Raw genomic sequence first — 25,877 nt, forward strand, 5'->3', positions numbered from 1 at the left:
CTGCCACAGCTGCGTCTCGTACACCACCGCTGCCCTGTCCATGCCCCCCCCAGATGCGCTGGGGAGACCACAGGCGAGAAGCACCTTCCAGCGCTGCCCGAGGGGGGGTGGGGTGGAGGGCGGCGGGGCTGCCTGGGGACAGGTACCCGGGTCGGATGGACAGACGGACGGAGGGATGTGGGACGGAGGGATGTGGGGCGGGCGGGTCCCGGGTCCCGCCTCCCGGGGCGGGGCGGGCGCGGAGCCGGGGGCGGGGCGGGAGGGGCCGCTGGCGGCGGCGGCGGCGGGAGGGCGCAGCGGGGTCCGCCGCGGCCGCAGCATCGCGGCGCGGTGGCAGGGATGGAGCCCTGGAAGCAGTGCGGGCAGTGGCTGATCAGCTGCAAGGTGCTGCCGCCCAACCACCGGGTGACCTGGGACACGGCCCAGGTCTTCGACCTGGCGCAGACGCTGCGCGACGGCGTCCTGCTCTGCCAGCTCCTCAACAACCTGCGCAGCCACTCCATCAACCTCAAGGAGATCAACCTGCGCCCGCAGATGTCCCAGGTGAGACCGCGGAGCCGCTGCGCCCACCCGCGCCCCTCTCTGCCCACTCGCGCGTCTCCGCACCGCTCCGCGCCCTCCGCTTCCCCCGCGCGTGGGGTCTCCGCGGGTTCCGCCGGTGCGGAGGAGGAACGGCGGGACGCGGGGGGGGGGAGGTTGGATGCGCCGGCGGCTGCTGCTGCCCCCGTCTCCGGCACGGAGCCTCGGCGGCGGGCGGGCCCGCTGCCGCCGGGCGGGGAGCGCCGGCTTCTAGCCGCGGCGGGTCCGAGCCGGGGCGGCAGCCCCCCGCCGGGCTCCTGCCCTCCGCCCTGCGGCCGCTGGGCGCGTCTCGGGGCGGCGGGGAGAGGGCGCGACCGAAGCTCCGGGCTGGCGGCTTCCAAAACCTCTGTGAGGGCTGGTTGCCCGCAGCGGGAGGAGGTTTGGGCGGGAGCCTGGCAGACACCCCCACCCCCCCGCTCCGGAGCCAGGCGGGCCCGTCGCACGGGGGTGGCTGTGCTGAGGAGAAGTTCCCAGAGTCAGCGATTTAACGTTTCTCTGTGCGTTAATATTTAATATGAGCAGTTTATAATACCGATGGACCTCTTGCTTCTAGTTTTTCTGGATTTACCGAGTTAGGTGAGGGGGGGGAGGGAGGGTGAAGGGACCGGGAGCTGGGGAAGCGAGGAGAGGGAAGGAGCGCAGACGGGGTCGTTGGACCTGGGAGTGGGGGGGGGAGCGGAGCCCGCCCGGCCCAGGCACCGGCAGGGGCCAGAGGGGAACGGGGGGAAGGCCGGTGGGGACGCGGGCGAGAGAAGCGCTGGTGACACTTGTCCGCTGGCCTTCACATCTGCTTTTGCCGCCTGTGAAGTTGAACGTTAAAGAGTGATTAGAAATGAGAAATCGTGTTCTTGGTAGCTGGTTGCCTGCGTTTTAGTGCCTTTTTTCCCCCTTCAGACTCTTTTATATTGAGCCTTCTAAATAGATATTTTGGTTAAATAATAATGAAATGTAATTCCAAATTCATCCCCTTTTAAAGGCATTTTTTAGTTGGGACTGATGTTTTGTCACTGCGCCTCATGAAGCTGGTTTCAGATATCGAGATAAGATTATATTAATAATTCAATGAGAAGAAGCTCTATATATACATGACTTCCTGTCACTGCTTCGCGTATACCTATGCCTCCGCAGAGGTGGTGGCAGCCCAACAGATGTTGTCTGAAAGGAAACTAAACTTCTGAGCCTTTCATGTGTTTTAAAACACTGAGAAATGGGTACATTGTAACGGTTCTGTTGTAAATCTACAGGAATAAAAATTGCCATCCACGTTTAGGACACGGGCAAAATACACTTTTGGGAGGAATGTTCTTTTCCATATTTACTCACAAAGCCAGTTATTTTCTTTCTTTTTAATCCCTCTTTTTTTTTTTTTTTTTTTTTTTTTTTAGCAGCTATGTTTTACTACCAAGGGGACGTTTTCTGTAAGCCCACAGTGCAAAAAAGGGGAAAAAAGTATCAGGAATATTTCAGCTAGTCAGAATAAAAACTCCCAGACCCTAGTCCTAGATGCGAATGGCGTAAAGGCTATCCCCGAGTACTCCAGAGCTCAAGTGCCTGCTTGAATTGCGTGTGTGGAGGCGATGCTTTATCTGAGTAATGGACAGACGCAGAGGGTGGGCTCCTCAGAATGGAAGAAGCTCAGATAAGTTCTCTCTCTGCACCGTTCAAACTCTGTGAGGGTTTCAGGACTTGCTAAAGTCTACCGGAGCCCTGGTTTGTGTTTTCATTACAGTTAAATTGATTGCTTCCAAACTGACCCTTTTTCAGTTTAGCTTGCAGAACTATAAATACTTTGCGTATGAACTGTTGGAAGTGGTTTCTTGCCCTGCGGATAATGGATGAAAAGTATGAAAACAGAATATCATTTTTTTAATGAACTGGAAAGGTGTCCTCATAATATTACACAATATTTTCTGGATAGCTAACTCATTGAATCAACTTCAATTAGAGATTAATATTGCTTGTCTGGACCAGTATTACTTAATTTTATTTTTGATGAATTAAAACCATGGTGGTCTCCTCCTGTCTATTAAAAATAAGTATCAAAATGCTCTGTCTTCTTTCTTAGAGCAGGTTTGGGAATGAAGATTAATATTTATTTCTCTAAGTGTGTTTGAACTATGGATTATAATTGTAGATCTTGGCTTATTTATAATGTGTATTTTGAGCTTGAGCTCTATATATGCATAATGTTGCTACTGGAATTGTTTCACAGCTATGACAATTGCCTCCTTGTCTGTGTGTCTGCTGTATGCCTGAGGAACCTGCGCTCCACGGTGCTGCAGACCGCTCTCACCAGTGGTGCATTTCTGCCCTACACTGATTTCATCCTTGAAACAGGGGGAACTGTTGCTGGATCAGAACCTATAATGGATAACTCCATGCAGCATTAAAGTTACTGGGAACGTTACCTTTGCTTTCTGCAAGATCAAGATTTGGCCATATTAGTGAGGTTCTGTGGGGTTTAATGAAAACCCTCTTGAAAGAGATACTTTCTGCTGGAAAGGGTCACTCTGAAAATTTCAGAAATCATTATTAAAAATGTAGTAGGTTGAAATTCTGCAAGTTGCTTGCAGTTTGTTGCTAAGACTGTAAAGAGCATTTAGCAATAACTTCTGGTGAAGTCTTAGAGGCTGGAAGACTAGATTGGTGAGATCTATTTGGAGTCTGTGGAGTTGAGCCTAAAAGTGTGAGTTTCGTCAGAATAATACTTGTCAGCAAACTAATACATTCGCTGCATCATAGGATCTCAGGGTCTTGTAGAAACGTTAGCTAACTCTCCTGTTCCTTGGGGGGTAGTGATTTCTAGACACGGGAGACATAAAGTGCCAGAGCGGCGTTGGCGTTAGGATGGAAATCATCTTGGCCACTGACCGCACAGTCCGCCTGAACATGCTGCTCTCTGTCTGTACCGCTTGGATGAACTGTTTGAACCTCGTGTGGCCCTTACCCATTGTCTTCTAGAATCTAGCTGCAGCTCCCGTGCTCCCTGCAAAATCTTAGAATGGCTCAGGGGATCCTTACTGCACAGTTTTTGAGCAATACAGAGAATGAGAAGAGTGGATGAAGGCTTCACGAATGGGCCTCATGGAAGCAGACTGCATGATTTTAGCCTTGTCTCTTCTGTTGACATTTGTCAGGCCTTTCTCTATGAACCAAGTTTTCATGTCTTGGGGGCTAGTTATAAATGCAGCAGCGCCAAAGCACAGGGAAGTGAGGGATGGTGCCTCAGGCAGACCTGGGAGTAGATGTCAGGCCTCTGACATAAGAGAGTCATATCTCTTTCATTTGGTTACATATTTATTTTTTTCAGAATGAATGTGGCAGATCGGACGTCAGTGACGCTCATCAGCTTTGCTTAGTAGACCTTGGTGACCCCTTAAAAGCTACATCAAAAGTGTAGAGGGATTGTGACTGATGCTGCTGCTTCAGATGCTGCTTTTTGGTGGAGACTTGTTCAGTCAAACGAGCTTTGCTCTGTAAACACCTGGCTGCTGCCAGCTCTCGGGGCAGGAATACATACGGAGACTGGCGATGCTCAGCATTGCAACACAAACAGATGCTTCACCAAATGGCAGCGGGTATGTTCTCTTTTATGGGCTGGCTAGCACGGAGAACCGTGTGTCTTTGTCCCACCACCAGCCACATACCTTGCGGCACAGCTGTTCTCATGGCTGGGCTGTTTTATGCGTTTGAAATCTGTGGATTCATAACCCCCTACCTTTCTGGAGACAACAGCGCCTCTGTAAGAGAAATGTCTCGGTGGTTTTAGATTGCAAAACATTGGGTTTAGAAGCTATTTGAATGCTGGCTGTTTTCATCTGCATTTCTGTATGTTTATGAAAATACTTGTATTTGGTTAGTGGAAGTTGTCCTTTGAAGAACAGAAGCTGATTCAGTCAGTTACGCTTTCCAGAAAGTAAGCCTCGGATGTGAAAGTATAAACCTCGCGTATATAAACTACGAGCAGCGTTGCTGCTTTGCCAACAAATCCTCCACCTCTGGGTTGCAAGCTGCACACTACCAAGCTCCTGTCTGAGAAGCTGGCGTGTCTCAGTGCTAGGTCCTCTGTGAAAAATTGCACGTGGGCTTTGTATGAGGTTGGAAACTCTTGGGTTCAGGGACAGTTGTGTCCAGTTTTTTTTCACAGTGACAGAACAGAACAGGAGAGTGTTGGCTCTCTTAAGAGCTCTTCTGCCAAGGCTCAAAACCACTTCACTGTTTGAACTCCTGCAAGCCTGCAATGTTAGTTGTTATTTTCAACCAGTGCACGTGCCATCAGGAAAGGAAATTTGGAAGACGGATCAAATAATGTCTTTGGGCCTTTAACTGTAGGGGAGACTGCCTCATTCAGACTTGAGAGTTGGTGTTGTGAAAGTGGTCTTACTGCAGGCACCATGTGAAGAAGCGCTAAACCTTGCAGCTACTGGCAGTGGAGCTGGAAGAGGGAGTGTGCTAAATGAACTGCAGAGATGTGACTGGCGTGCAAGCGCGTTGCAGGGTTTCCCCTGAAGTGTACCATCAGTGCTGGGTGACAATGAGATGGAGGATGGAGTACTGCAGCTCAGCATCTATGTCTTCCATGGGAGCCGTTCACTGTAGCAATTTGCTTTCCTCACATGCTGCCTCTTGGCTAATGTAGGCTGGTGAAAATAATAAAAATAGAAGTGATCCATAACAGAGAGTACTAATCCTAGTGTTTAATCATAATCATACAAGAACTTAAATAATTTATCACCAGAAATATAAAACCTAAACCAATGGATTACGATGGATTTGCAGAAGATGTCATCTGTTTAATGCTTATCTTTTATCCTTAATACTTTGCAAACTAGTTTTGAAATGGTTTTGCAAGGCATTTAGTTAACTTCTGAGAGATTTCTAAACAGGAAAACTGCACTTAATGCAATACTGGCACGGGAGTTTACTAAAGGGGATGTTGACATAGATTAAATATTAAAAATAACTATTTCCTATTATTCTAATAAAAATAAACAAAATATCCCTCACTTTGTATTAAAAGTTCAAATGTTTTCTAATTTTAGGGAGTTACTTTTTTTGATGTCACCATGTAGTCCAAAGGAAGTTCATTATCTTTGTCATCCGCATTATATTTTGGTGTGGCAACTGAGCTTTTGGGCAGGAGTTTATTTTTCTTGGTTACAGTGGTATCAGGTAGCCTCAGGATGTGGGTGTGCTGAGACATACCTCTCCCTTTCCTCTGATCCTGCCCTTGGCTTGGAGCTTCCCCATCCCCCCCAAATGATAACTATGGTCTCCTGCCCCGACTTGGTGAGTGTGCATCCTCTGCAAGCTTCCCACAGGTGGGTATGCTCCCCCATGCATGCCTCCCTGCGGTCATGCCACTTGATTTTTTTTTTCCTTCCAAATTTTAGCCAAGGAGAGGATGCCAAATGGCAGAGTACCAAACTTTGTGTGCCACAGGGCTCTGCAAAGGAGGAAATGGGAATTGTCTCTTGACTCTGCATGTTATCTAAAAGAGAAGAAGTGGGACGTGAGTGGATGTGCTGACCTTTGTGCGTGAGGATGTATGTGATTTAGGTCTGGGATATTAGAAGGGACCAGATGAGCTAAATGAGAAAATAAAAGGGACTTGGAGTCATGCTTGTGGCCCTTCCCAGGAGTCACGGGATATCAGTAATCTATTTTCCTTGGGTAGAGACATCTTTGAGAGAACTGGTGTGCAAAATAAGTTAAGAGTTAAGAAAGTACCACCAAGATACATTTAGATAATTACATTTGTTCTGAGACTGCAAAACTTCTTGGGCTTGAACAAGAGTTTGGGAACTGGTTCAATTTTTGTAAGTGTGTAGAAAGAAGAGATATGTTCAAAACCCTCCCATCTTTTTGAATTATTTAAAACTGACTCTGTATATTCAATGTAATAGTTTTAAAAATATTTTTTTAACTTTTCAGTTTTTTTTCAATTTTTTTGCTTACTTCCTGGTACTTTGGTCCACTAAACATCTTTACCACATTTAACTTTATTTCCATGATTCATCTAGATGAAAGCTGTATTGGCCATAACATATAACCATAATATGTATTATCCATAAAAAGTATATTTATCCCTATGTATGTTATGTATATATGCATATCTTATACATACTGGACTTGGTAAAATATTTTGACCAAATATTTGTTTAAAGCAAAACCTTAATATGACCTCTGTGCTAAGAAAAGCAACTGACAAAAAAAGTAGTGTCCCAGTTTTTCTAGGTAATTCTTCTTACCTTAAGAAGATGGAGGAAAATTATATTTGAAAACTGATGTAATGATTTTTTTTTTTATTGATTCACATTGATTCTTTTTGGTTGGGGGGAAGGGAAAACTGCAGTTGTACTGTATCGTAAAGATTATTTTACAAGCTATATTTATCATACAGTTATTAAATGCAGCATATACATCCTGCCAAGAATTGTCTCAAATGTCCCCTCCTGCACAAAATTTCAGTGTGCTGGAAGCTGTCTAATGCATAACGGGAAGAATATTCGTACAGGTTTCTGACAGAGGCGATAGCATGTGCCAGCAGTGGATAATTTAAATTCATGTCTGTGTATGGCATGCTGCTGTGCTGTGTGGGAGAAGCCAAATTATTTGTCTGACAAAGGTGGGAGGCCTGTGATAGTGGCAAGCTGAAGGACTGCTTCTGAAAAGAAACTAATAAATCAAAAGGGCTCAAGAGGAGAGAGAAGAATATATAAGAAGTAGGAGGAAACAATCAAAAGAAACAAATATGAACTAGAAAGAATGGCCAGGAAACTTTGGGAAGCTGGATTGAAGGGGGGTGTCAGCAAGCAAGACACTTAAGGATTTTGAGAGAGGACAGGAAAAATTGTTTAACGCTTATCCCAAGATAAATACAGAAAAGCAGTCTTGGATACGCTGTGTTATTCTTTAATAATGATATATTATGATATTAATTGTTATGATATTATGATATTAATTATGATTATAAATGATATATTCATTAAATATATAATTTAATGGTGGCGTGCTGGTCTTCGTTATAACTTACTGCCTTAGGACTGTAAGGTCCAGGAGGTTATTTACCAGGTTGCAGCACTGCACGTCAGGATGGGTTAGTACAATACCTTGGTACAATTTGTGCATTGGTGAGATAGATGATCTTGGATTTCTCGCGCACATCCTTTTCCCCCTCTCATTTGAAGGTCAAAAGAGTTGATTAAATTGTAGGTGTAAAGAGGAAATACAGAGGGTGAGGAGGGGAAGGGTTGCGAGGTAAGGCAGCTGCTGATGGGCAAGGGGTGAGAGGGAGGACCTGCAGGGAGCGCGGTCGTGTGTCCGTCATGGCCATGCCAGTGGGGACCTGGCAGCTCCTGGCCCTGGCATAGGTGAGCCTGGACTTGACTGGCATGGGTATTGGGGAGGAGGGTTAAATGGGAGCAGCAGCTAGCAGGTTGGTGAGAGGCGTGAGCAGGGAAGGACTTTCAGAATACAGTTTAATATTGGTAAAATAGAGGCAGGCAGGAAGAGAGACCTTTTCCTGCAGAAGTGATGTTGGCTCCCTGACCAGCAGCTGACCCAGATGGGAATGGAACAAGTGCCTGTGGCTGCAAAGGAAACCTGCTGGAGTGTGCTCTCCTCTGTATGCCGGCTGTGTGCTGGGGGAGAGGGGAGCTCGCATCCAGACCTGAGTGTATCCCTGTCTGTCACAGGCAGGGAAGTCCTGGCTCGTGCCCTGCGTTGCCTGGGTATCTCTGAGTACAGAGGAAGATGTATTGTTTTATTATGTCACTGGCAGTTTTGTCTTTAAGTTTTGCTTGATATAGAGGTGTCAGTTTTTGACCCCATTCCCCCAATACTAAAATGTATCTGTAGTTCTTTAAAAACTAAACCACAGAAAAGCCTCGTCAAAACCCTTTGATTTTTATTCTCCTTTCTATTGCTCCAAAGCAGCATTGTGGTACTTCCATATTATTCCATAATACTCCATAGCAATGTTTTGTACTACCTTACACTGTATTATTTCAGTATTTCATAAATTCTCTTTTGCAGAGAAGTACAAATTGATGTGTACATTGTCAAATCAGCTATTATTTTTTTTCCCTACACTTTCCAGTTTACTCAGCATCATCTGGAGCTACCTTTTCTTTCCTCTTATTTCGCTTTGGCGAGCCAAGTTTAAGACTTCAGGCATTGTGAAATACCAGCTGTTCGCTAAGAGTTGTGATAAGTAGAATGCAATCTGAACTGACATCTTTATAGTAAGTTTTTGAATTTTTAGGTTCAGGAGAAAGATAGTTCCTCAAAGCTCAGGGAATGCTATTGGCTCCAGTTCAACACATTGTCAAATGAGAACATATCTTTTAGAAAAATATCAGTCAACGACCCTTTTTTTTTTCATCCTGTATTAAATGACAGTAGTGAATGTCTTGGTAACATGAAACATTGAAGGACTATTAATAGGATATTTGATTCTTTGTACATTCAGAACATGACGCCTTAGTTACAAATTGTGTAATATAGTGGTATCGTAGCAATTTATATAAAAGCCACTCGTACTATTTAAAACACTCTTGCAGACCTACAGATATGAACTGATGTAACTGGGAAAATTAAGTTCAGCTGTCTTATATTACAATCCAAAATATGTGGGGCCTGTAAATTGCTGTTACTTTCAATCAGAATTTTATTTTATAATTGGTTAGTAGGGATTCAGTTAATCTGTCATGACCTATTTTTCACTAGTTTTACCCCTCTAAAAATCACTTGAAAGTTATTTTAAATGATGTAGAGAATACGGTGTGATTGCCTTGCAGAAGCGAACAAAATGTATATTTGATGTTGTTGCTATAATCAAACGTTTTCTTAACAAAACATAAAGCATTTTTTTAAAGCATATTTTTAACTGGTAAAGCTTAGGAGGACAAAATGATTTGTATTTCCAAAATCCTTAGATATGCCCTTTAATCCTTGATACCATCAAATTTACCTATTTGTTTCTCAGTTATATAAGGGTATGTACTGTATAATCTATACTTAGGATACTTTGTACCATTGCTTGTTCCTACATTCACATTGTTTCTACGTGGAAAGAAGCCTTATAGTCAGCTAAAGCTGAATGATTAGAGCTTGGCCCTTCAAAATTTTGACTGTCAAAACAGCTTCACTTCACTGTTTTGTAGGAAATTTGATGCTAAAAAAAAGCATCATTTTGTCTGCCCACACTCTAAATTAATAGTGTAATGACAATATCATCATAGCCTGTGTAATTCCTTGTGTTTTGGTTACACGTTAGCCTTCAAGATTTAAATTATAATTAGATGCTCCAGTGGTTGACTTCAAATTCCCGCCAACTACTACTCCATGTAGCAGTGGTGCCTTGTAGAGGAAGCTTCTGTCCCTGGTGCGGCAATCGGATTATTATCCCCTTTTAGTGTTTCAAATAGGCAGTGATGATGTAGTAAGAAGAACGCTAAGAGCAATAAAGAAGGATTTCAGGGCCTTGGGATGACTAGTTAAGGGATTGGGAGCCCCAGTCTTGTTTTCTTCTGTCCCTCCTGTTGCAGGGAACGTTGAGGGGGTTAACAGGAAGAGCCAGCAGGTCAATGACTGGCTCCGAACTTGGTACCACAGACAGGGTTTTGGATTCTTCGATCATGGCCTGATCTACAGAACACCAGGCCTGCTGGCAGCAGATGGGAAAAGCCTGTCTCGCAGGGGGAAAATGGTTCTTGGGGCAGAGTTAGCAGGGCTCATTGGGAGAGCTTTAAACTAGATTTGAAGGGGGATGGGCGTGTAACTGGGCTTGCTAGAGAGGCGCCTGGGCATAGTAGCTCAGCAACTGTGGGGCTGAGTGCTAGTACTTTTGAGAATCAGAAGGCCCACCACTCCTCAAGGGCAAAACCTACATGCTCATTGTCTTTTCTGAAATGCCTGTACACCAACGTGTGTAGCATGGGGAATAAACAGGAGGAGTTAGAGATCTGTGTGCGGTCACAGGACCATGATCTCATTGCAATTACTGAGACGTGGTGGGATGGCTCACATGACTGGAACACTGTCATGGAGGGCTATGTTCTCTTTAGGAAAGATAGGCTGGCGAGGCGAGGTGGTGGAGTTGCTCTTTATGTGAAAGAGCAACTGGAATGTATTGAGCTCTCCCTGGGAGCAGATGAAGAGCAAGTTGAGAGCTTGTGGGTAAGGATCAAGGGGCAGGGTAATATGAGAGACTCTGTGGGTGTCTATTACAGGCCACCTGATCAGGATGGGGTAGTTGATGAGGTCTTCTGCAGACAGGTGAAAATCGCCTCACAATCACAGGCCTTGATTCTCATGGGGGACTTCAACTACCCTGATATCTGCTGGGAAGGCCACACAGCTAGGCATGTACAGTCCAGGAGATTCCTCCAGTGCATTGATGACAACTTTTTGACTCAGGTGGTGGAGGAGCCTACAAGGAAAGGTGCTCTACTGGACCTGGTACTGACAAACAAAGAGGGACTGGTGGAGAATGTAAAGGTTGGGGGCAGACTGGGCTGCAGCGATCATGAGAAGACAGAATTCAGGATTAAGTGTAGTATAGACAAAATGACAAGTAGAGTTGAAACCTTAAACTTCAGGAGGGCTAACTTTGATCGTTTCAAGGAGTTGCTTGGAGAAATCCCATGGGAGAGGGCTCTAGAGGGTAAGGGGGCTCAAGAGAGCTGGCTGCTATTTAAGCATCACTTCCTCCAAGCTCAGGATCAGTGCATCCCAAAGAGAAAGAAATCAGGCAAGGGAAGAAGGAGACCTGCATGGCTGAGCAGGGACCTTCTGAAAAAGCTCAGGTGGAAGAAGGGGCTGACTGCTTGGGAGGAATACAAGAATGCTGTCAGGGTATGCAGGGAGGAAACAAGGAAAGCCAAGGCAGCCTTGGAATTGAACCTGGCGAGGGATGTCAAGGCCAACAGGAAGGGTTTCTTTAAGTATATAGGAGACAAAAGGAAAACTAGGGAAAATGTGGGCCCGCTGTTGAACGAGACAGGTGCCGTGGTGACAGATGATGCAGAGAAGATGGAGTTGCTAAATGCATTCTTCGCTTCTGTCTTCACTGTTCGGGCCAGTCCTTGGGAAACGCAGACTTTGCAGGTAACAGAGAAAGTCTGGAGGGAGCAAGACTTTCCTTTGGTTGATGAGGAGCAAGTTAGAGATCAGTTAGATAAACTGGATATCCACAAATCCATGGGGCCTGATGGGATGTACCCTTGAGTGCTGAGGGAGCTGGGGGAAGTCATTGCTGGGCCGCTCTCCATCATCTTTGAAAGGTCCTGGAGGACAGGTGAGGTGCCTGAGGACTGGAGGATAGCTAATGTCACTCCAGTCTTCAAAAAGGGCAAGAAGGATGACCGGGGAAACTACAGGCCGGTCAGCCTCACCTCCATCCCTGGAAAGATGATGGAACAGCTTGTTCTGGGTATCATCTCAAAGCACCTGGATGAAAAGAAGGTTATCAGAAGTAGTCAACATGGATTCACTAAGGGGAAGTCGTGTCTGACTAATCTGATAGCATTCTATGATGAAGTGACTAGATGGGTGGATGAGGGGAGGGCAGTGGATGTTGTCTACCTTGACTTCAGCAAGGCTTTCCACACTGTCTCCCACATCATCCATACAGGCAAGCTTAAGAAGTGTGGGCTAGATGAATGGACAGTGGGGTGGATTGAGAACTGGCTGACAGATAGAGCTCAGAGGGTTGTGGTTAGTGGTGTAGAGTCTAGTTGGAGGTCAGTAACAAGTGGTGTACCTCAAGGGTCAGTACTGGGTCCAGTCCTGTTCAATATATTAATCGATGATCTGGATGAAGGGAGAGAGTGTACCATCAGCAAGTTTGCTGATGACACTAAACTGGGAGGAGTGGCTGACGCGCCAGGAGGCTGTGCCACTTTACAGCGTGACCTGGACAGGCTGGAGAGTTGGGCAGAGAGGAACCTAATGAAATTCAACAAGGGTAAATGTAGGGTACTGCATCTGGGGAGGAATAACCCCACGCATCAGTACAGGTTGGGGGCTGACCTCCTGGAGAGCAGCTCTGTGGAAAGGGACCTGGGAGTCCTGGTGGACAACAGGATGAGCCAGCAATGTGCCCTGGCGGCCAAGAGGGCCAATGGCATCCAGGGGTGCATCAAAAAGAGTGTGGCCAGCAGGTCGAGGGAGGTCATCCTCCCCCTCTACTCTGCCCTGGTGAGGCCGCATCTGGAGTACTGTGTCCAGTTCTGGGCTCCCCAGTTCAAGAAAGACAGGGATCTGCTGGAGAGGGTCCAGCAAAGGGCTACGAAGATGATTAGGGGATAGAACATCTTTCATATGAGGAAAGGCTGAGGAACTTGGGTCTCTTTAGTCTAGAGAAAAGAAGAATGAGGGGGGATCTTATTAATGCTTTTAAATACTTAAAGGGAGGATGCCAGAGGGATGGGAGGAGTCTTTTTTCAGTGGTGCCCAGTGATAGGACGAGGGGTAATGGGCACAAGCTTGAACATAGGAAGTTCCATTTTAACATGAGGAGGAACTTCTTCACTTTGAGGGCAGAGCACTGGAACAGGCTGCCCAGAGAGGCAGTGGAGTCTCCCACTCTGGAGACATTCAAAACCCGCCTGGACGCTGTCCTGTGCAACCTGTTGTATGTGACCCTGCTCTGGCAGGGGGGTTGGACTAGATGATCTCCAGAGGTCCCTTCCAACCCTGACTATTCTGTGATTCTGTATCAGCTGATAAAAGGCCATGAGGGCCATGTTATTTTCCCCTCTGAATTCCTCAGGATCTATAAGTATGTCTGATTCCAGTGCAGTGATGGTTAAAGGTAGATGGAGGACCACACCTTTGCTGCACTAATGTAACCGTCAGATTTTAGGTGTCTCTGGATGGAGGTATGGTGATGATAGAGTCCTGCCATGTGAACTGTACCTCAGGGTAAACACTCATTAATTCTACTTATCTCTGTAGGATTCAGATCAAGCTTTCAATTTCTCTTTCCTGGAGAATAAGTAAAAAGTAGGAAACGCCAGAGAGAATGTTCAAACTACTGCTGTTGCCTGTAGCTCCTTTTACTCTCAAAATAGAAAGACTGAGGCTCCCTGAAGTGCCCTTGCAGGCTGCTGCCTTTGGGCTCATGGTCAGTTGATGTCTGGTTGGTTGAAAAGGGATTTCTGCCAAACATTAGAAACCTAACTTGTATTTAGGCAGATATTTTGAAAACCTCTTCATGTTATTTTGTGGCTCCAGTTTTGCATTTCAGAGCAGTACCAGTTTTGCTAAATCGCACCAAGTTGCATGAGGAAACATTTAAGTTTCACTTTCTCTTAGTGGTTTACCCTCCATGGGTGTGCACAAAGTGATGCAGGATTTCAGGTTGCATCGCACACTTCTCTGAATTGGCAGTTGCCTATTTTTAAATATTGTTGAAAAATCCTGCTGAGCTTTGATTTCCCACCTTCCTTTTCTCTTATTGTTTTGTGGATCTTGCTTAGGTTTTGGGATGCTTTATATGAGGTAATTACCCAGAGGGCTCGTTTGGGATGTAAAGAGTGTCCTCTTAGGGCTGTTTGGTTTTAGGGAATTCCTAGAGCATTTTTAAAAGTGGAGAATATGTTAAGTGGTCTTTAACAGGTATGAAAGTGTACTGGGGTTTTATGGGAGTCCTAAATGGGGTTCACCTCAGCCATTTTGTTTTGTGTACTGCCTGTCCCTGAAATGTCCTGATCTTCTTTTTATCCATCGCAAACCCACTGCTATGTCTTGATGCAAATCGCTGCAAGTACTCATGAGACAATTATTCAGGGACTGTGTTCATTCAGTTTGCAGTTGTGGCTGGCAGCACTGAATATGGTGATGCATTTTCTCTGTGGATTGTGCTGAGGCCACTGATTTCAATGTAAAGTATGCTGAGCAGATGGCAATCCTTGTAAAAACTGAGGTTTAACTTCACATTTGTTGTTCTCGGTGATGCCTTTAAGCGATATTGTTGGTTAGAAGGAGCGTGCCTTAGAAAATGCTTGTAGCTACTGTCTCTGTGCTGTTGCAGGTTTTATGAAGTGTTGTGAAAATGACTGCATTAATCCTACTGGAATGCCTCTATAGTTGTATCAGTGTCCTATAGATTTCCCTTCCTGAGGAAGACTCTGGGAAATCGATTAGCTGAGATGAAAGCCTTTGTGTACTGGAAGCCATGCGATTTGCATGTGAATACAGACATGGTGATGGGAGAGGGTGCGGGTGTAGGAACGGCTGAGCTATGCTGGGAACAGGGGAGCTACTCTTCATGAGAAGCTCCCAAGCAGCAGACTGGAGCATATTTCAAACTTGTGTGTCTTCCCAGCTATAATTGCTCAGATTCATGGACCCCTGGGGAATCTGCTTAATTTAAACTATCTGCATTCTCTTTTCTGAGAATTTAGGTTTTTGTAGCTTCTAAGCCCCATAGCGCATTACGTTATTTCAAGAGCAGAAAGCTTGAACAATAATGTAATGTGAAATATTCTCTAGTGTTAAAAATACCTATTATGAAATTAAAAAAATTCTCTTGCACTTGTGTGTGGGATTCCCAGTTACAATGACATAGTGTTCCTGGAGTATGTTCTTTTTCTTTTGAAGAAATTTTAAGTTGTTTGCTATGGTCAAAGGGAGAAACATAAGAAAACAACTGCTAATAAAAAAAAACCTCCTGAAATGAGAGAGTGTATTTCCACCTTGCTAGGAATAGGCCTGAGGAGTAGATCCTTCTTCCATTAGCAGTATAACAGTGGCTGTGAATTCACGTGGCCTCTGATTAGCAGTGAAAAAAGGCTGAGATGTTCTCCTTTGGGGCAGAACTGGTGTTTAGGTGGGGTTTCTCTGCCTAGGTCTACTGATGGTGGTTGTCATATTAATTAAAGACTTGGACTTTCTGGCTCAGAACTCATTGACGTTTCCATGACCTATGGGAAAACAGGAATGGTGAATCGCTCACTAAGTCTTAAAAGCAGTTTTCAAAATTCGTGGCTCAACATGCAGGACCACAAATATATTTTGCAAAACTGTTTATGTTTGGAAATATGACTCCTGAGTGATGTATCTTTTTCATTCCGGTGAGGAACAGTGATTTCATGTAATGTTGTTTATAAAATTTGTGGTGGAGCCATTCTACAGGAAGATTAGTCCTCAAAATGTTTTGCAGGAATGCCATTCTTGGAAAAGAAATGCGATAGTATTTAGCTTTTCATGTTTTGTGCTGAATATCATTAGAGTTTGACCTTGAAATCCGGTGTTTCAGTAAAGTCATGTTAAGGTTTAATGAACTTAAAATGCCTTTCATCTTGATTTGAAAAAGCAGATTTTGAAATGTTAGGATTTCTGTAGGATATTTCATTTTTCTGTCAGCTCTGCTAGTGACAACCTCTTTTCAATTTTCCCTGTGTCTCAGATTTTTTGCCTTGACTCAGGTCCCCAGAAACGCAGACTGCTCTGTGATTAGTAAGAGGTACTGCTCTGACAGGTTTGGGTTGTGTTTTGTTTTTTATTTTATTTTCTGTTCTTCTTGTCTCTACTTCTCCCTTATTTTGACTTATGTCAGTTATACAACTAGTTCTGTGCTCATGCTGTCTCCTCTAAATCTGGACTATATTACTTTCACCTTCTCCATTTGCTTTCCCCCTCCCCCTGGTATTTTCTTCACCCTCCAGTGCATCTGTTTCCTCTTTCACTTCTTTCCTGATGCTCCTTCTTCCTTTCAGCTGTTTTCCCTGCTCTGTTGTCTTCACTGTTCCTGTTGGCCTCATTCCTCTGCAGATCCTCTGAAATGGATGAGAGTGCATCTTGTCCGGAAGCTGTTTCCCATGTAGGTGAGAGTGCTGGCCAGGAAGGCTCGAGTGGAAGTTATGCTTTTAGGACCAGTGAACACAGGGATTTCAAGGGACCAGACAGCACCTGAATGGCAATCGCATGTTGGGCTGTTTTAAGCTGCTTTTCAGTGACTACTTTGCATAAATGGTGATTGCTTTGCTTCTACCCATTATTTTAAAAATTTCTGCCTCCTTCTTGCTGCAGTCAGAGGTTTCCAACATATGTGAACATGTCCCCAAAATTGTTTTGCTGCTTGCTACAGGTGCTCGGGCACAGCACTGTAGTGGGGAGCCATGAGGATGAAAGATAGTGCTGGGGGTCTGCAGGGTGAATCAGCCACTGATGCCGGGCCGGAAACTTGTTCTTTTCAAAGGCAGCATCACTTGATTCCTTCCCTTCCCACCAACCGCTGGAGGTTTGTGCCACTGTGGCAGTGCTTGAGGAATCCTTTCCTGGTTGTGTCCTGAGGGAGCAGGTGAAGATGGAAATGGTAGTTATTTTTAATCACTTTTCAGATTGATTATCTATGTTGTTTGCAAGGCAGAAATAGCCAGCCCTGGTAGCCAGCATGCTTATCCCGTCTCTCCCTTGTGTTGGGCATCAATCTACATGGCTTCTTTCTCTCTTTGACCAGTGAGCTCCATTCGCATTTCATGGGCTGATAGACATGATAATTTTATTTTTGCTTCCCAGGCTGGAGGTGAGAGGACTATTTATACTCAAGGTGAAACAACCACTTACAACTAAGTATCTGTCTTGTGAGATGAAAGCATTTGCAACATGACGGTGTCCCTGAGGGATTACCTTGAGAGCTAATGGCAACTATAAATTAGGTTAGATGGAAATTTAAGAATAACTTTGACAGAGATTACTTAGAAACTCTTTTTTTATTTTATTTAGACTACAATTTATTTCTTCAGGTTTCCAGAATTTTACTTGCTTGCTTTCTGTGGACAGACACAGTCTTTATAGGCCTGGTATAATTCATAGGCGTCACAGGCAGAGGAGGTGGCGATGCCCAGCTGGTTATTCCACTGAAGTCTGTGGATGGGCTGTAACTGAAAGCTCAGTAGGGTCAAGGCATAAATGGTCAGTAACTGTCCTGTAAACAAGCACCTCGTCTTGATTTGTTCACATTATTTCTCCCCTTGTGAGGATGAAGCAGTTCAGTATTACCACTTGTGCGTTCTTTTTTTAAAGATTCTCATGGGACTAAATTAAAATTTTGTCATGGAGTTCCTAGTTTAACGGAGAACATGTATGTATTTGAAGAGTAATTATTGTGACATTCATCCTACTATGCTGGCTGATTTTATGGTTTCATATCATTTCAAGTACAAGAGCAGCTTGAACTATTTGTTTCATGATGAGATACTGATGAGAACTTAATCCAGGTCAGTGATTCTTTTACTTGAGTATTGGATCCTTCATAACTTCAGAATCCTTTTCCTCACATGCCCCTTCACAACTGAAATATGCTGCTAGGACAGAGGTGGCTTTTGCTTGGTTTTCTAGTTTGATCGATGCTTTCCATCATCAAAATTTTCCATTGTGAAGTCTGGCCTACTCTTTTATGTTTCCGTCAACTTTATTCACTTTTTGTAGTTGTGAGAGTGGCTGAGTGGTTTTTAACTAGGGAAATTCCTTTAAAAATTCGTTGTACTCTAATTTACTCATATTCTGTTCCAACCATAATCGTGTCTTTGTAGTCACTTATTGATGTGATTAGTCTTATAAGTCTATGTCTGTACAGGACAGGAGTGACTGCTGTTTTCCTTCCCTTATGGGGATGCTGCCCCTCCTGTATCACCTATACCTCTGGCCTGTTTCACTGAATTCCTGATGCTTGCTTCTGTGGAGTTTTCTTATTTCCAGTATGATTCCTTTTCCCTGTAAACAAACATGTTATGTGTGGGCTATGACATTGTGAAGGTATTTCTGAATTTTGGGAAGTAATGCTGTACCCTAGTCTGTGCCAGAGATTGTATTTATTTTTTTTAAATATTATTGATTGAAAGTTTTGTTAATATCCCAAGGGGAAAGTGAGCTAGAGATCTTGAGTGGCTACAGATTCACTGGAAGGGTGCATGATGACCGAATACTTTGTGGGTTTTTCTGTCAACATTAGAAAAACTATTTTGCTTATGTCTACTCCCTTGGTATTAATTATAACACATTTTTGGTTGCCATAGGATGATTAAAACCTTTGGAGGTAGATGTTTTCCAAGAAGTAGAAGGAACAAATAAATGAATGGCAGATGTTTCCTTTTTTTAAACATCTGGCTTTGAAATGGGTATGTTTTTTTTTAATCATCAAACTTAAGTTTTCAAAACAGCAGTGGCTGACAAAAAGGAGAAGTGGTTTCCTTGTTGTTGTGTTAGGAGGTCCTTGGATTTCCTATGCCTGTTCTTCAATGTCCTCTATGACATTCAAGAAATTACCACATTTAGCACACAGGCTGGGCAGTAACTTGACTTGCTTTGACAAAAGTGGAGGTAGGACAACTTATTTTTTACTAGTTCTCTGCAGCTGTCAAAAAAACCCAACCAACCAAACCAACAAAAATATCAGAAATACATTTCAGTGGCAAGGCATACTGGTGTTAAAAAGGGAATTTCATTTGAACCAGAGGATCTAAGACTTATTTTCTACTCTAGTTCTCTGATGACATTACAGGATTGACCTCAAATCTATTCTTTTCAGTCTACTTTTCAGTAGTAATCATGCTTATTGATCTCCCCCCAAAATATGCACGTTGAACGTGTCTCAAAGGTTTTAAAAATTTAAAATCTGTTGAGGTTGAATCTATTTTCTGCTGGGTAGATCTAGATGATTTTACTTAGTTTTTGTAAATCGCTATTGTTACATTTATAATTTTTTGCCTACATAGACTGATAAATATTACTCTGATATCCAATTGATGTTTTTACTTTTTACTTTAAAAATAAATTCCATGTAGAGAAGTTGCATGTCTTAACTGTGGTGTTGCTATCATAAGTGGATAGGGCGGACATAGTAAAAAATAATATAGAAGGTGGAGTTTATTAGTCTCCCCTCCCATCCTTAGAGTAATTTTTTCTGTAAATTATAGAGAGCAGACTTCTGTGAACTTGAGTTTGCATTGCTTATTGCTGGCAGTGTATACATTTAACAGGCTTTAGCAGATATTTGGATAACTTGTGTCTCCACAAATTGGACTGCTGCCCCTTTCTGCCCCGAGGACACTTCTGAAGCAGGTGTGAAGGCTTGAGCGGAGTGGCTGTGGGGGAGTTTGCCAAGAATACGTACGGAGATGCTCGCCTCCCGATGTGGTGGCCTCTGGCTGGTAGCGGATCTTGACACAGGTTTTGGTAGACCCGTGAGTCATGTTCAGAGGATCAGTCAGTTCTGTCAGTTGTGTGTGGCACAGCCGTTCTCAGCCAGGGAACAATGAGTCACAAACTTGTGAGTTTCCAGTCCTTGGTATAGAAAATACCCACATAGCTGCACCCATGGTTTCATTTAGAAATGAATGAGCAGTGCAAGAGTTAAATATTTAGGTTGTACACTTCAGATCCCTACTTTATACGGACTACTAGTCGTCTTTTTAAAAACTCATATTGAGCAGTTTTGTCAGAAATGGAGAAATGCTAGTTTCTGAAAAAAGCAAACAGGATCTTAATACAAATATTTCCTGAATAATACAGCCACAAAGCTAGTTGTGAGGATCTATTGTAATTGTTTTGCCTATTTACTGTCCTGCCCTTGTTTCGCATAACCTCACTTACTCTGATCCATTCAAAAGAATGTTGCTGAATAATTTTTCTGCCTAGTTGTTCACATTATATTATCTTCTTTCAACAAATCAAACAAGTTTGTCTCTCGCTACAGGGACTCCATGCTGCTATTTTGCTTATCTGTCTTAAAGGCAAGAATCAGCCTTGTGGTATTATTGTGTCCACTTGTCTGAAAATCATTCTTATTAGTTCTGTGCTGAGAACCATCTCCATAAAAAGGCAGAGCAAGATCTGTTGTCATTATAAATTCCCAGTTTCAAATTGCATATGTATTGATTTTTGTTGTTCTTTCTAATCTTCACCTGCTTTTAGAAGACAGTAACTGGTCCAGAATCATACTCTGTTTTGTTTAGATTTCATTGTATTTAGCTGAATAATCTGTAGAACAAAGTAATACTAAACAAAATCAGATGTAAAACTAGGCTTCCTACACAAAATCCAGGCTTCCTAAACATTCTTAGAGCTTGGCTCCAATGTTTGCATTCACTATGTTATTTAAAAAAAAACATGTAAGGAATCATTTGTGTTGAAGTGATGTTCTGTTAGGCAATTTAGTAAGCTGATGCCTGTTCAGAGGTCTGAAAGTATGTTATAGCAGCTGTTTGTATTGCTTTTTTATATGTTCTTTTGTATAATAGGTTTAAAAAAATATTTGCCTACGGCTTGCAGGCAGGCAGATGCTTTCACTGACCCTATGTTATATTGCTATATTCTCCTTTATGCATGCATCAGTGCCCAAACTAGTCATAGGTTACTGCTCATGCAGAATTTTTTTCAGCCATGACAAAAGTGACTGTTGATTTTTATGTAGATTTGTGCAAATAGCCAGTATCTTGCTATGGTAGCGACGTACCTTTTTTAATGTAATTTAGTTGATGATACTAAATTTAAGATGATAAGTATGTATTTATAAAACCAAATTAAATTCTGTGGTCTGTTAGCATACACTGTTGCTAAAATAGTAAATATTTAATTAATTTGTTCTATGTGTATGAGCACCTTATGATTTTAATAGGATTAATTTTATGAATCGAATGGGTAGGATCCAGCCCTCTTCACTAAGTTCAGAAGACCAGCAGTGCACTGTGTGAGGACTTCCTGTGTTAGTGGTTCTCAGGTCTCCTCTGTGGTAGAACATTTCTGGCATGGATGTGTATATGATTTGTGAATTTAAGAAAGATGAAAACATAAGCATGACGGGAAACACTTATGCAGCCCTTATTTCTGGAATGGGGAATACCTTTTACAAGGGTTTTTAACAACAGTTCAGGAAACTTGCTTTTCATGAGGTCACCAATATATGCGCAGTGTTGTTCTGAAGTTGTTCAGCTGGAAGTCAGTAGCTTAAAGACTGGGATGAGTTCTATAAACTACTTTAAAACGACCCTTAACCCAGTTCATCATCTATGGACACTTGGAATAATGTGGCAGAACTCAAAGCATATTGTACTTTTATAATTGGAATTATTATTTTGGTAGAATATGCTGTAGTTCTTTTCCCAAGGTGATTGTTTAGCAATAGAGTGAAAATATCTGGTGGCAAGGTAATTGTGCATGACAAGGCATTGGTGGTAGAGTCCCCAAGGTGGTCATTTAAGTGAAGCGTTCTCATGCATGACATCTTGTTTTGCCCCCCCCGCCCCTCATCAGCACCCCTTGATTTTGTAATCTATATTGCAGGAACTGCCAATATACAATAACAATAAAGCTTTTTGCCAATATGCTGGTTGCCTTTTGCACTGCTGAAGGATTCAATTATCTGAGATAGCACAATGGAGGCTGTGTGGAGGTGTTAAGCTTGCTCTGTATCTTGGAGTCTGTGCTGCTCTCTTGTTGAAAAGGCAGCTTTCACGTGTGGTCTTCTGTGATCTCCCATGGACTTTACCTGCTGAAGCCTGAGGACCAGATTTTTTAACAATTATGTTGGGTTCTTTACTGAACCTACCTTCACGATGGTGATAATGAGCTGTTTGAAACAGCCATCTATATTACAGTAACTTAAGAATAATTTTCTTAATTGAATTGTAGGAAAATGTGATATTAGTATCTTAAGACTCAGCATGTAGTATGGTTCAGTAATGCAGACTTCTCACTGGCGCCCACGTACTCCATTTAAAACCCTGATTGTACTGTAGTAAATTGCTCAGTAGACTGAGAGTCCAGATAATACTAAATTATACTCCCCTGCAGAGCTTTCATAGTATTCAATTTATTCACTGTTTGATTGTTTTAGGCTATGTAACAAATGCTGAATTGTGCTCTAGGATTTTAATGGTAAATTTTTTTTCTTTTCATAAATAGCCTCCCTTCTCATGAGACCATGCTTGTGGTTATGCTTTGTTTTGTGAGATGTCAAATTGGCATCCTTTGAAATAAAGTTTTGGACCGTTCATCGGTGTACTTGAAATGTTACTATGTGGCAAGGCATCAATATGACTCAGTGGTGACATCAGATGGGCCACAAATAGAGGTGACAGTTGAATTTCCATGAACATTCACTCATTTGCCTCTACTGAGATGATCACAGCTGTTAATTCATACTAGTGGAAGTAGGTGTTTATGTGATTTTAACACATCTCACACACCAATTTGGGCTGCCTTTAATGATGTGTTTCATTTTGGCAGACAGCTGGGGTGAGTGAATGCAGCCTTTTAGAGAGCAAGGACCTATGATGATGTACAGCTGAAACATTTTGTCAAGTTTACCTTCCATTGTTTGTCAGCCTTAAGGAAGGAAACCTACTGCTGCTTCATAAGCAGTCACCTGATTTTAAGTTGTTGTTGCAAATTAATGTTCCTGATGGTAGAATTTGTTCTAAAACTTAGCAATTCTTGCATTATATCAGTATTTCATTTAAAATTCCTTAATTAGGAAGGTTACATGTCACTGAAGAAATGGGAGTGCAATTTGCCTAGCAGTGGCTGGATTTCAGAGTGACTCTGTGTGAAAAACAGTTGTGGGTACAAACACATTAGTCTCTACTTTCTTAGAGCTGTATTTTAACTGACTTCTCCCTCAGAGAATTTTTGAAAGTTGAGAACTATTGATGTTTTTATGTCCTGTTTATCTCAGGAACTGCAGTCATGGATCAAACCACTGTTTCATCTACTTCAGTATCTCATCATCATCTGGACTAGTTTCTTCAGAACTGTAATCTGTTCTGGTAGATGTCTGGGGGGGATGTAGCACCCAAGGGTTTTTGTGAAGTGCATTTGCAGAGGCTTGTTTTGTGCCTAAAACATTCATTATGCAATTATGGCTCATTATGCCATTGCAGCCTACTGTATAAGGCACAGTGCTCCTGTATTATGTAGTTGTGGTCTCCTGTTTTAAAAAGGATGTAATAAAATGAGAAAAGTGCAGAGAAGGGCAGTAGATGTTTTCAAAGCTATGAAACAGTAAGGAACAGCTCAATAGAAAAAGGAGGATTTTTCAGCTTTGAAAAGAGGCGACACATGGGGACAATATGAGAGGCTTGAGGAAAGAGAAAATTATTTGCTGTCTTTTCCAGTACAGAAACAGAGGGGTATCCAATGGAAGTGGTAGGTAGCGTGTTCAAAGCAAGCAAGAGGGGATACTTCTTCATCAACCTAACCTAGGAAGTGTGCTCTGCTAGATTTTTTTTTTTTAAAAAAACACAAAACTTCAAATTTTGTGTGTTCTATATAGTAGCTTTTAAGTATTTCCAAAAAGCTGTCATTAACACTGGAAGTGTTTTAACTCTCATTTAAGGTAATGCAGTACTGCTGCATTGGACCTAATGCAGTACTGCTGCATTGGACCTAATGCAGTAGTATTGGACCAATGATTGGACCAAATAAAAATCGGTCTTAGAAATCATCCAAATACATCTTCCCTCTGAAAGACTTGCTGGAGTGTATAAGATAAAGCATTAGAGTTTGAGAACATGTTCTCAGAGGTGAGATGTGTGCTGGTTAAAAACGCAGTCTGTGCAGAGCTGTGTATTTATATCTTGTTGACAAAGTGAATTGTAGTATAGTACCCATCTGCTTTTAATACAGCCTTACCTGGTCTGTGTTGTCTGGAAACAGTACATGTTTGTGGAGTTGTATTGCCTTAGGCTTCCTGTTCTGGTGTGGTCAACGAAGTCTCCGAAGGTGTAGGTGACCCTGGCAGCAAGCTCTCCTGAACTTCCCTAAGTGTCCGGGCTGCGGCCTCTCATGATGAGGGGGAACAAATGGCCCTGTGGTTCCCCTCACTGAACCAGGTATTTGGGAAGGCTACGGCTTGTGGGTGTTTGGGATGGCTTGTCTTGTCCTGGACGATCTTATCAGCTGCTTAGAAGTTGTTTCATGAGGCCTGGCAGGGCACTGGAGGATTTTGCATCCAGTATGGTCTTTTATCTTTATTCTGGCGAGTGTTCAGCCTGTCTGTGTGATGTGGGTCCTGATGGGCTTGCCAGGAAGTTGTCGGAGAGGTTTGGTAGGGTTGGTGGCTGTGGGAAGGGCGGCGTGTGGCTGAAGGCCTCCAGTGGCAGGCGGAGGTCAGCAGCCATGGCGGAGGCCTCCCTCCTCCCTCCTGGTGGGTGCCTGCTGTCCCCGGTGGCTGCCCCCCAGGCCCTCCCTAGCCCAGCAGTGCCTCTGAGAAGCTGCTGGGAGAGCTGGCGGAGCACCACAGGCCGTGGTGGTCAGCGTGCTGATGGTGTCCTTCCTCCCACTGCATCAGTGCAGTGGCCTAAGGACTGAAAAAGATGGAGGCTCTGTCCATGCCCCCCCACCCCCCCGCGCCCCAGTTTTTGATGTGTTGGGAAGAGGAGTGGCTCTTCTGCAGGTTTATATTTGGATTGGAAAGAAATTTGTATGTAAGTAAAGTAATAGTTGTAAGTAATGTAATTAAATTACTTAAACAGTAATAATGATTTATTTATAACATAGTGCAATCATTATTGCCTATTTTTAATCATACTTAGAATTTCCCTTGCTTTAATCTTTACATATATCCTGAAAGCTTATCGTTTAAGACATTTCAGAGGTGAAATCACCTGAATACATATATTAAAAAAGCCCTTCAGATAACAAATGATTTTTTCCATTAACAGTGAAATGGCACGTGAGGGTAGCTGCTGCTTTTTCTATTTGTTTACTATAGTTTATATAGTTAAAATATTTGTATTATAAACTTGTATGACTTTTTTTTCCTCACTGTCATGATGGAGAGTAATACAGATTTTAGGGCCATCCTCTTCTTCATTTTCTTTAATATGAGGCAATGGTGTGGAAAGCCCCTCCTACAGAGTGAGACAAAAACCCCTTGTTAAATAGTTAAGAGGGTTGGGCTGTTTTGCTTTCTGCCATGGTTTGATTATTTGGCTGTTAGAAGGGCTCAGCACTTGGTCTGAGCCTTGGCTACACTGAGGACAGAAACACAGGTGGAACACCTGGTGCTCGTTCAGTGAATGAAGGCAAACTTTCTGTCACACTCTAGCCTGGGTCATTTTATTTTACTACTGAACAGAAAAAAATTATGTATCTGGTACCCATTGCTCTACTTAAAATTGCTTGAGAATCTGGGACCAGTAAAGCAAACTCTGAATTTACTTTTAATAGATTACTCTATTGTTGTTACTGGGAAATGCTCAGATGCAATATATGTGGTAATAAAGATTGCAGAAGCATCTAGCTTTCTCAGCCTGATAAGTAAGATGGAGCTCCATGCAAACATA

At 43.0% G+C, this 25,877-nt stretch overlaps 1 protein-coding gene across 1 annotated transcript in view; it reads left to right on the forward strand.

Annotated features, from left to right (window-relative positions):
- Positions 1 to 339: 339 nt before the first annotated feature.
- Positions 340 to 25,877, forward strand: part of VAV3 (vav guanine nucleotide exchange factor 3) — a gene marked incomplete at both ends in the record, with an annotated part of 175,846 nt that continues 150,308 nt past the window's right edge. The window contains one exon of the mRNA XM_082484521.1: positions 340 to 543. Within this exon, the coding sequence (XP_082340647.1) occupies positions 340 to 543 (204 nt within the window). The remainder of the gene's footprint in view (positions 544 to 25,877) is intronic.

Source organism: Vanellus vanellus (assembly GCF_965231255.1).
Source record: "Vanellus vanellus genome assembly, chromosome: 5".
NCBI lineage: Eukaryota > Metazoa > Chordata > Aves > Charadriiformes > Charadriidae > Vanellus > Vanellus vanellus.